This window comes from Arvicola amphibius, chromosome 12, assembly GCF_903992535.2.
Source record: "Arvicola amphibius chromosome 12, mArvAmp1.2, whole genome shotgun sequence".
Taxonomy (NCBI): Eukaryota; Metazoa; Chordata; class Mammalia; order Rodentia; family Cricetidae; genus Arvicola; species Arvicola amphibius.
The window spans coordinates 68,534,077-68,544,333 of record NC_052058.2 but is presented as its reverse complement, the minus strand read 5'-3'; the positions used below and the strand labels follow the sequence as shown (position 1 = coordinate 68,544,333).

General features: G+C 45.1%; 1 protein-coding gene across 1 annotated transcript in view; it reads left to right on the top strand.

The window, feature by feature from the left end:
* Positions 1-1,599: 1,599 nt before the first annotated feature.
* The window catches only part of Nmnat2 (nicotinamide nucleotide adenylyltransferase 2), a 157,028-nt gene continuing 148,370 nt past the window's right edge, over positions 1,600-10,257 (top strand). Inside the window, exon 1 of the mRNA XM_038349901.1 lies at positions 1,600-1,757. Within this exon, the coding sequence (XP_038205829.1) occupies positions 1,673-1,757 (85 nt within the window). The 5' untranslated portion in view covers positions 1,600-1,672. The remainder of the gene's footprint in view (positions 1,758-10,257) is intronic.

Genomic DNA, 10,257 nt, shown 5'->3' with positions numbered 1-10,257 from the left:
ATGGCCTGGGTTCAACCCCTGGAGCCTACACATGGAAGGAGAGCACAGACTCTTGCAATGAATTGTTAGAAACTTGAAGCCTGGGAAAGCAATACTTTTGCTTCTGAATCACTAAGCTAATTATTGGTTCTATATTGCATCCAAACAGAACATTTAACCATCCTTCAAACCTTTCCTTTCCCCCTATTTTAAGGCATATTCCCAAACTTCTCTATATCCCATCCATCTACAAAGATTAAAAACTACAAAATCTACCCTGTCTGTCACGCCACTGCCTAGCCTCATCCCTTGCCAGCCCCCTAAGTTTCAGGGCAGTACTATCTGTCTATGGCTGCCAGCCTCCTCTCACACTCCCATCTTCCCATTTGCTTTCTTCCCAACAACCAGAAATCTCATAAAAATGTAAATCATCCAGCGCTTTTCTGCCTAAAGGTTTCCAAGGCTTCTTTTTGTTATTCCACTACAAGTTAGTTATTCAGAAAAACTTCTGACCCATTATCCTACCCCCGTGTGATGACCGGCACACACTTCTCTACTCGTTTCCAGCCTGCTCAGGACTTCTGGTTCCATGGGTTTCCTTTCAGGTTCATGAGCACAGGAAGCCCTATCCTGTCCCTAAATATCCATACTAGCAACTCCTTGGGCATATGGGCCCACCTTAAATGCCATGCACCCAGAGAGGCTTTCTCAGACCACCCCTTTGTCCAATCTGTTCTGTAAGAGAATGAGTTAATTCATTTATTATGTTTTGCACAATTGCACCTATTATTTTTCTTTCTGGTTATTATCAACCTCCCTCCGGTAGAACATAAACTTAATGAAGAAGCATTATTATCAGAGGAGTTCAAAACAGCATCTATTAGAAAGTGAACACTCCAGGAATAAGGTTGGACTCTTTCTTAACCGTCTCAGTTTGGATAAAGTGATGACGGAACATAAGTTTCCTAAGACCTAGCCTTGGTGGTTTTGATTTTCTCATTCATATTTGCTCAAATCCGTCATTGCTTCAATCCACACAAAGAACCAGTGTGAACAGAAGGGCTCTCAACCCTCACTATTTCTTAGTAGCCACGGGTCAAGACCTGGACTCCTTTCAATAGTTTAGAATCACTGAGTAAGGGAGAAAAACGTCCGAAATGAAGACTATTGAAAAGAACAACTGTTATTTGTCACTTAAGATATTGAGGCCGTGAGAAGGAAAGTTCATAAGTTCAACCATTTTTGGAGTTAGATATGGTAGGGAATGTAGACAGGGAGAGAAAAGAAGTGAGATAGGATAACAAAATCTGAAAGAGGCAGGACATAGCCCACACACCATGCTGGGTTTGCTACCACTTCTTGCCATGTAGATAAACTAAGATGGAGTGATACAGTGAAGTGGGATGGGGAGGATAGAAATGATAGGGTCAGGCATCAGGACCAGTGACGCGAAAGAAGCTGGGAAGAAGTGGGACTGAGCACCGAGAGGAGAGCAATACAAAAGCAGCTTCGGATCTTGCCGGAGTTGCAAGCGTTAAAGGGAGGCGGGGAGTGACGCGGTTTGCGTCTAGAGCGGCTCCTTGGAGTCCACAGCATCCACCGCCGGAGCCTCGCCTTCCTTTCTCCGTCTGCAGACGTATCGAGACACAAAAAGAGGCAACCTCCAGACCAGTGCGAGGGACCTACTCCCATCATGACCGAGACCACAAAGACCCACGTTATCCTGCTGGCCTGCGGCAGCTTCAATCCCATCACTAAAGGGCACATTCAGATGTTCGGTGAGTCCTCCCGCCCACCCCGGAGGCTGCTTCCGCTGCCCTACTCTCGCCAATATCAGGATTTTCCAGGGCGACTGGGCAGGAAGGCGTGCGCCCCTCCGTAGGGGTGCGCCTGCTGATCTGTCTAGTGCCAGGTCAGCCCCTGCGATCACCGCTAGCGAGAGCGAACACACGCTGCGTTTTTCCAGGCTTTTCTAGCTTGGGGCCAGATCGCCTAGCCGAGGGCCAGGGGTGGGGGAGGTGCCGGGCTCGGGGTGGGGGGTGAATGTCCTCTGGGGTGGGGTGGGGGCTCCGAGTTATAGCCCTGGAGCGCGGCGGTGCGGAGATTTGACTACTTGGCGGGCGAGGGTAGGGATGGGGGCAGTGGTTGGGGTGCGAAGGAGGAGAGGGTTGGAGATAACGTGCTATTTGTTTAGGATAGACAGAAATCTTGAAGGAGTTAAATGTGCCTCGGAGACACAAACACTCGCACACGACACACCAGTGACAGGGACTGGGGTTTCAAGGAGACGACTACCGGGTTTGGCCGGCGATTCCTGGAGGCACAGGGACAAATGTTTGGGGGTTGTGGTTGTGTGTGGCCCGGAGCGGTGAATCCTGACTGATGGCGAGGGGTACCCCTTGACCAGCCCAGGTTTGGCTCTGGCTGCCTAGGAAGAGGAGGGGGCGGGGCGGCTGCTGCGGGAGGTGGTCCATGAGCTGGCGAGATGGATCCGGGTCCAAGTTGGCCAACGTTCTGTCTAGGGCGGCGATGGTACTCGGCAGCCTTACGGCTTGATCGTGAGGATGGAAGTGTAGAAGTGCGTGAGAGTGGGGTATGGACGCGTCTTCACGAGTTTGTTTTTGAGGTTTGGGGCGTACAGCGAGAGGGATGGAGCCCCAGCGTCTGGGTGCGTGTGTAAGGTCCAGCAGATGATTGTCCACGCAGTATGGAGATTTCTCGCCACCGGTAGGAAGCCACGCGGCTCGGAAGCTGCTTGCAGGGTGTGTGCGCGTTTAGAGCCCTGAGAGAGGTACGCGGGGGTCACTTTAAAAACAGGAATTGAGAAGTTAGAAGTTGGGGGTGCTTTTTTCTGGGACTCAGGGAAAGTGCGCTGGAGATGGGAGAAGGAACGGGTGAGAGGCCCTGACCCAGCCCTGCGGTGAGGCGCTCTCCACAGGCGGCGGTGCTGAAACGCAGCGCACTGCCACTGGCTGCGGGCACACGTGTTTGCCCAGGGCTGGAGGACGGCCAGAGCTTTCCTAGGCTGTTTAATGAAAGCCACAACGTACCCATAAAGACGACCCCAAATGCTCAAGCTAAAAATACCCGTCTCTAAACCTAAAAGATGAATCTTCACTTGGCCCGACGATTAAAAATTAAAAAAAACCCAAAAAACAAAATTAATGACAAGGTTACAAAACTACCCTGCACAGGGTAGATCCGGTAGCCACCTTACAGACTGGGAAGAGGGCGTCTAATTAGTAGCCATCCCTTCAGCATTATTCTGTAAGCTTTTAAAAGTGTTTATTCAGAGATGGCGCCAACTTGCCTGTTAAACAGAGGTCTTTGTTACAGCATCAAGGTAGACCAGCCGCGGGGTGGGCCACCTTCTCAGTCTTCTGAAGTAGCAAAACTCAGGCATTCCCCACTTTTTACTTTCCTGTGAGTCCAGCGTCTTTTCTCTTGTATTATTTGTCCGCGTAGTCCACTCTTCCTTTGGCAGTCTTGTGTTGATACTGTTTCCCTCTCCCTTGGCCAGGAAGGATTGCGCTTCCTTGGAAGCTCCTTAGCTCTAGGAATCTTTAGTGGGCCAGTGGGTGCTCCTCCTTTCTTTGAACTAAGGATGTGGGAAATCCCATTTGCTGTAGGATCAGAAGTGGGTTAGATGTTGATTGAGCACAAGAACACTGTCTTGCAGCTGGAGAGGTTGGTAGCAGCGATAAGGGGGGGCAGGGATGCTAACCTGCCAGTTCTCCAGGAGCTTTGGGGATAGACTGTGAAAGCAGGCATGGGTTGCAGCAGAAGGTTTTACATTTAGAATAAGTGAAAGGAGACTTTTGACCGTGGCCGTTATTCACTTCCCATTGGCGTCGAGGACCAATTGAGATCTGTCAACAAAGCCTCCTGAGGTTCTATTTAGTGTAACCTAGAGAGCAACACAGGAAAAAGCTGTGATGTGCTCACAATAGATCTAGGGAGCTTTCTACTAATGGAGGCTCTTCTAGAAGTACATAAACATGTGACAAGGAAGCAAGGAGAGGAAGATAAACTAGATGTTGTGGAATCTCTTACTGGTATCTTTGATATACATTTGGTATCTTATTTTCCTCTTCTTATGTGTGTGTTCATGCATGTCCCACAACGTTCATGGGGGGGGGGGTCAGAGGACAACTTAAGAGAGTTGTTGCTCTTCTACTGTGTGTAGTGGGCACTGAACTCAGGTTGTCAGCTTTGGTGGCAAACACCTTTGCTTTCTGAGCCATCTTAACAGCCCTGTAAATCACGTTTTTGTTTTCTTATTTAGCTATTGGAGACCCTGTCTTAATTGTATCACCCTGCATGGCCTAGAATCTACTATGTAGATCTGGTCAGTCGTGAACTCGCAGAGACCTACCTGCCTTTGCCTTTTGAGTACTGGGATTATAGGCCTGAATTGATTTTATCTCATTTTATATTTCTTGATAGTGGGTCTCACTCTTAGCCCAAGCTGGTTTCAAAGTTATAGTATTTCTCCTGCCTCAGCATTGCAAGTGTTGGAACAGGCACAAACCACCTTGCTTAGATTTATAAATTACTTTTGCCTGGGCAGTGGTGGCACAAGCCTTTAATCCCAGCACTCAGGAGGCAGAGGAAGGCAGATCTCTGTAAATTTGAAGCTAGCCTGGTCTACAAAGCAAGTTCCAGGACAATCAGCACGGTTACACAGAGAAACCCTGTCTCAATAAATAAATAAATAAATAACATGTATGGCAGTTTCTAGTTAAAAACTTCTCATGTATGTTTTGAACTTGTTCATATTCACAATATTAAAAGACAAATATCACCATCTCTTTTGCGAGAGGGGAAACTGGTATTCAGAGACTGAACAGGTAGCAAAGTGATCTGATCTTGAGACAGAGCCTCAAGTACCCCAGGCTGGCCTCAGCACAGCTGTGCTGCCAAGGATGACCTTGAGCTCTTGACTCTCCTGTTTGTTTCTGCCTCCTGAAGGCCAGGATTGCACGAGTACACCACCACTCCCTTGACTGGGCTGTCTGGAGCCTTACATTTCAGACCCCTCTTACAGACACTGCTGCACTGCATGATCCAGGAAGAAGTGCTCGGTTAATCTGGTCGGGTTGTCTATTGAACACTATTTCCTCTAGACATATGCTAATTAGAATGGAATTGACCATCAGCTGACTGCACTAGAGGTGATGCATTTCCTTAAGAGCTTTTTCTCATTGCAAGAGAGACAAGTTATCCATGAACTATTTCCTTTTAAAAGCGATGTTAAGATGTTCTCCCACGAACACCTAAGTATTTAACATAACTAAATTATCAAACTTTCTTTAGATGTGTGAAATTTGGAGGCACATGCTTATAACCCAGAATTTGAGATGCAAAAGTAGGAGGATCAGGAATGCAAGGGCAGCCTTTCCTACATAGGTTAAGGCTAGTTACATGAGACACCGCCTCAAGAAAACCTTAAATTCCTTTAGTAGAGGGCCTGTACTTTTTAAAATCCAGTTGTTTACTAGAGGGAAAAGGGAAGAATATAAACAAACAGAATCAGCTCTTAGAACTTAAGAACTCATTTTTCCTTTTTGAAATGTATGTGGGTATGTTCATGTATGTGCAGGAACACGTATGTGTAAGGGGAGATGTGTGTAAGCAGGTGTACATGAAGGATATGGGACAACTTTGAGTGTTATCCTTAGGAACCGTCCACCTTTTTAAAGACAGGGCCTCTGGCTGGCCTCTCGGGGACCCACTTGTCTCCACCTCCTCGGTGCGGGGACCACAAGGTTTATTTAAAATGTGGGTTCTAGAGGTCGAACTCAGGTCTTTTAGAAGAAAGTACTAATTAAGTCCTCTCCCAAGCCAAATTCTTCATTTTTATAAATTACACCAAGTACTAGCTTGGATATTTATAAAATATTTTAGAATGAACCCTTTCTTTACTCTGAAGGGAGAGATGAACCTATTCATCCAATTTGTGGACTACAGAAACAGAGGAAAACATAGTGTTTGTGACTGAAATAATTGACAATTTTGTATGTAAAATGTTGTTAGGGATAAATTAAAAGCTTTTGGCAAAGTAAACCCATGAACTAAAGATGTCGCATTTCATGGGTCAACCTCATTGCATAAAAGGGCAATGTGGCGCTTGAAGGATTTTTATGTAAATTCTTAGCTTTCATAACTTTAAAGAAAATTATACTGAAATACCATTTCTAGCATACTAATGTATAATCTCTACTTAAAAATTAATAATAATAGATATTTATAAGTCTACCATTAGTAGAAAAACAGAAAGTTGAAATAGAAAAGGAAAAAAGACTGATTGATTAGTTTGGGCATAAATGATAGAAAAATGAAAAGATTTAATTGGAGTTGAAATATATCCTGCTTTTGATGACTGTAAAATAACTAGATTTCCCAGTGTTTCTATTTCAATATGCCTTTACTTTGAGCAATTAGGTCGTTTGAAAAGAGACATGGTCTGATTCCGGTCCTTCTGAAGGGTGGCGAGACAGCTCTCTGGGCTTTCATCTGGGAGCAGATGGAATGTAGCCTCTGTAGTTATAGCTGGTAATGGAGGTCAATGACAGGGAACTGCCAGGAAGTAAGAAAGCATTTAAGGCACTATCCTTGTCTACATGGAGAGTTCCAGGCCAGCCAGAGGTACACACAAGCCCTTATCTGTGTGTGTGTGTGGGGGGGGGGCGGCTTAACATGCTTGAAATACTTATATTGTTGAAAGGTCAATAAACATAACATAGTGTTCCATACCATGCATTTGCCTGCTATTCTATGAGAAGAATGGACTGGGGGTAAAGCGGAGGGCAGAAGTGGGAGAGTTTGAGTCAAGTTCTCATTATGTAGCATAGACCGTGCTACAACTTGCTATATAGCCCAGGGTAGCCTTGAACTTACCATCCTCCTGCCTCAACATCCCGAGTGCTGGGACTAACAGCTGTGTGCCACCTTGTCTGGCTGAGCTACAACACAGTAGTGCCTCCTTTGGCAAAGTTGAAGGACAGTGTGTCATTTGAACAAGAACATACGTGAAAATCAGGAAGGAACCTGATTTTCATAAAACCAGACTCAAATTCACGGTAGCCTTTCATACCCATCTTTATGATTGCAAGGATGATATTTTCACTAGCGTTGCTAAAAGGCGAGCCATTGGCACTGAGGAGGGTAAGGAGAACCTCGCAGCTATTCCCCTTTGATAACACAGCCACCAACAAAGTATATTCAACAGAGACATCTTCTGCTCATGCCAAGAAGAGGCTTTGTTTTTGTTAGTATTCACCTTTTCCTATTTTACTGTGCTCTCGAAACGTTTCTGCCACCTCCCCCAATATTCTCTTCCCTTCCCACTCTTTACTTCAACTGACACCTTTATTTAGATTTTTCTCCTCAACAGTACTTTCTCAAGAGAACCCCCGCTGACTCCCAAATAAGCCTGGCTTCCCTGACATTGGCTTCCACACACCATCTGAAAATGCGTCTGTGACGTAACTCTCAGTTCACTCCCAACTCGCATTTCATCTCAAATTCCATTTTCCACGCTACAGTTGAATTTCTATAAGGAGAGAAACAATGTGTGGCTTCATCACGATTTCCTAATACCTAGCATAGAGTAGGTGCCCTACCACATTTGCTAAATCAATAGGAAATAAATGACAAGAGAACTGAGCACAATGAAGCAGAGTGAGCAGCTATCAGAACCTCTATTGCCTCAAGGAAGAGAGTACAGAGAGGAGAGCTGCTGGCGAGGCAGGTGAGGTCTTATCAACTGTGAAGTCTTCCGACTGCTGGTAAGGGGACTTTATCCCAATGGCAGTGAGGAGATATTGCGTTGTTTTTAAGTAAAGAAGTAAAATAGCCATATCTTTAAAATTAATACCTAATTGGATTTTTAAGAGTCTATTATCTTTATTTATGGGTATGTGTGTGCCTTGGAGGCCAGAAGAAGGCACAGGTTACCCTAGACTTGAAGTTTCAGGTGGTTGTGAGCTGCCTGAGGTGGGGACTGGGAACCAAACTCAGGTCTTCTGGAAAATCAGCAAGCGCTCCGAACCTCTGAGTCTTCTCTAGCCCTTGTAATTGACTGTTCAACGTAGGCGGAGGCTGGTGAAGGGGAAGAACGTGGTGATTTCTTAGGCACGCATTTCAGCAATACAAAGTCAAGACAGACAATGGCCATCTGGCTGGGCTGCTGTTACTTGGAAAGGGCAATGAATGTATCTGAAAGTCACTGGGGAAGTAAAAAGAGGCCCATATTTGCTGATTTGTAAGTTCCTGACCAGGACAGATAATAGAGGACACCAGAGGAGAAGCAGGTTTTAGCTGGTGGACAAAGTGAATATGAGTGGGTTTTGCTCCAAATTTTAGGAACTACGTATTCTTAGCAAGCATTGAAGCAGGAGAAGTAAATAGCTAAGGTCCAAGTCTCTTGGCAGCCTGGCATACCTGAGTGCTGTGTGGAAAGCCCCCAGGAGGCTCCAGGTACATTCTTCAAAGTTCTTCGCACATGAATATTGCTGAAGTTCATCAGTATTACAGAAATTAAAAAGATAAAAATATGAACTAGGAAGCTAGTCAAGATCTTAAACTGACCATTCTTTCCTTAATGTGGAGGCTGTGAAATGGAAGCAACTGATATCATACAGTTCATAAAACTTTCCCCAAGATGGTGGCTGTGTTAACACCGTCAAGCAGGGTTGGGGAATCCCACCAAACACATTGCTAAGTTGAAGGTCTCTATGATGCTTATACTTGGGCCTCTCATGGTTGCTTCTCTGTGTGCGCTCATGACATGGGAAAACTGAGCTGGTGCAAACATACTTTCTCTTGCTGAACTGGCTGGCCGCCCTCACAGGGACAGGAGCTCACTGTAAGAGGCAAATAGCCCACCCAGAATTCATCCCAAACCAAGAACAGTCTAGAACAGGACTTCTGAAGTTTCTTCTGTTTACATCCATTTTTTACCTTAAGACAGTTTTTACTCAACCCTGGTTATATAAATATACAAAAATAGGTATATAAACAAAACATTTAATGATAATAAATCATAAAATAATTTATTCTAAAACAACTCTTTGGTATACATATACCTTTATCATTTATTAAAGATGAAAGCAAATTTGCACGCCAATGAGATAGATGTATTACTCTAGTTTTACATAAAGAATCAAGGCTTGAGGCTAGAGATGTCTTTCCTTTGGTAGAGTATCTGCTTACCATTCCTGAGATTATTTCATCTCCAAATAACCTACTTTGGTGGGCACTCATCAGGAAATAGATGGGAGAGGATCAGAAGAGGTTCAAGGTCATTCTCGGTTACAAACCAAGTCTGAATGAAGCCAGTCTGAAAAACAAAATAAAACGAAATCCCTAAGCCAAACAGAAACAAAGTGTTAAATCTTTTTTTTTGTTTTGTTTTTTGTTTTTTGTTTTTCGAGACAGGGTTTCCCTGTAGTTTCTAGAGCCTGTCCTGGAGCTAGCTCTTGTAGACCAGGCTGGCCTCGAACTCAGAGATCCGCCTGCCTCTGCCTCCTGAGTGCTGGAATTAAAGGCATGCGCCACCACCGCCCGGCCAAAGTGTTAAATCTTGACTGAATGTTTGATACTGCAGGACGCAGGTAGATCTCTAAGTTCGAGACCAAGTTGGTCTACAGAGTTAGTTCCAGGACAGCCGTGGCAACACAGTGAAACCCCGCCTTGAAAAGCCAAAAGAAAACAAATTAAAAACAAACAAACAACAACAACAACAACAACAAAAAACATTTACCACACCACAGAAGTGGGAACAGGGGACTGTCCCCAAGTAAAAGTAAGCGCTCATGGTGTCTCACTTGTTGCTTGCTTAGACTAAGACTCTTGGACTAGGGCTCAATTCTTCCCTCTTTCAGACCCTAGCAAGGTCAGCAGATCTTTGGGGATCTTTATGTCTTTGTCGTGTAACTAGGATCAGTAGGATTAACCACCTCACCTCACCTACAATCCCATCCCAAGCCACTGCTGCTGCTCTTCCAAGTGAGTGCAGCAGCCTTTTTTAAAAAGTGATTTTTATTTTCTGGGAGACAGAGTCTCATGTAGCCCAGACTGGCCTTGAACTCATGATGACGTTGAACTTCTGAATCTCCTGTGAGTTTCCAGGCACCAGCCCCCATGTCCAGCTCGTGCTGTGTGAGTGTTGAACCCAGATCTACACACACACCATGCAAGCACTCTACCAACTGAACTACGTTCTCAGCTTGCTGTCCTCTTAACTGGACTCCCTACTTCTGTCTTTGGCCGTCG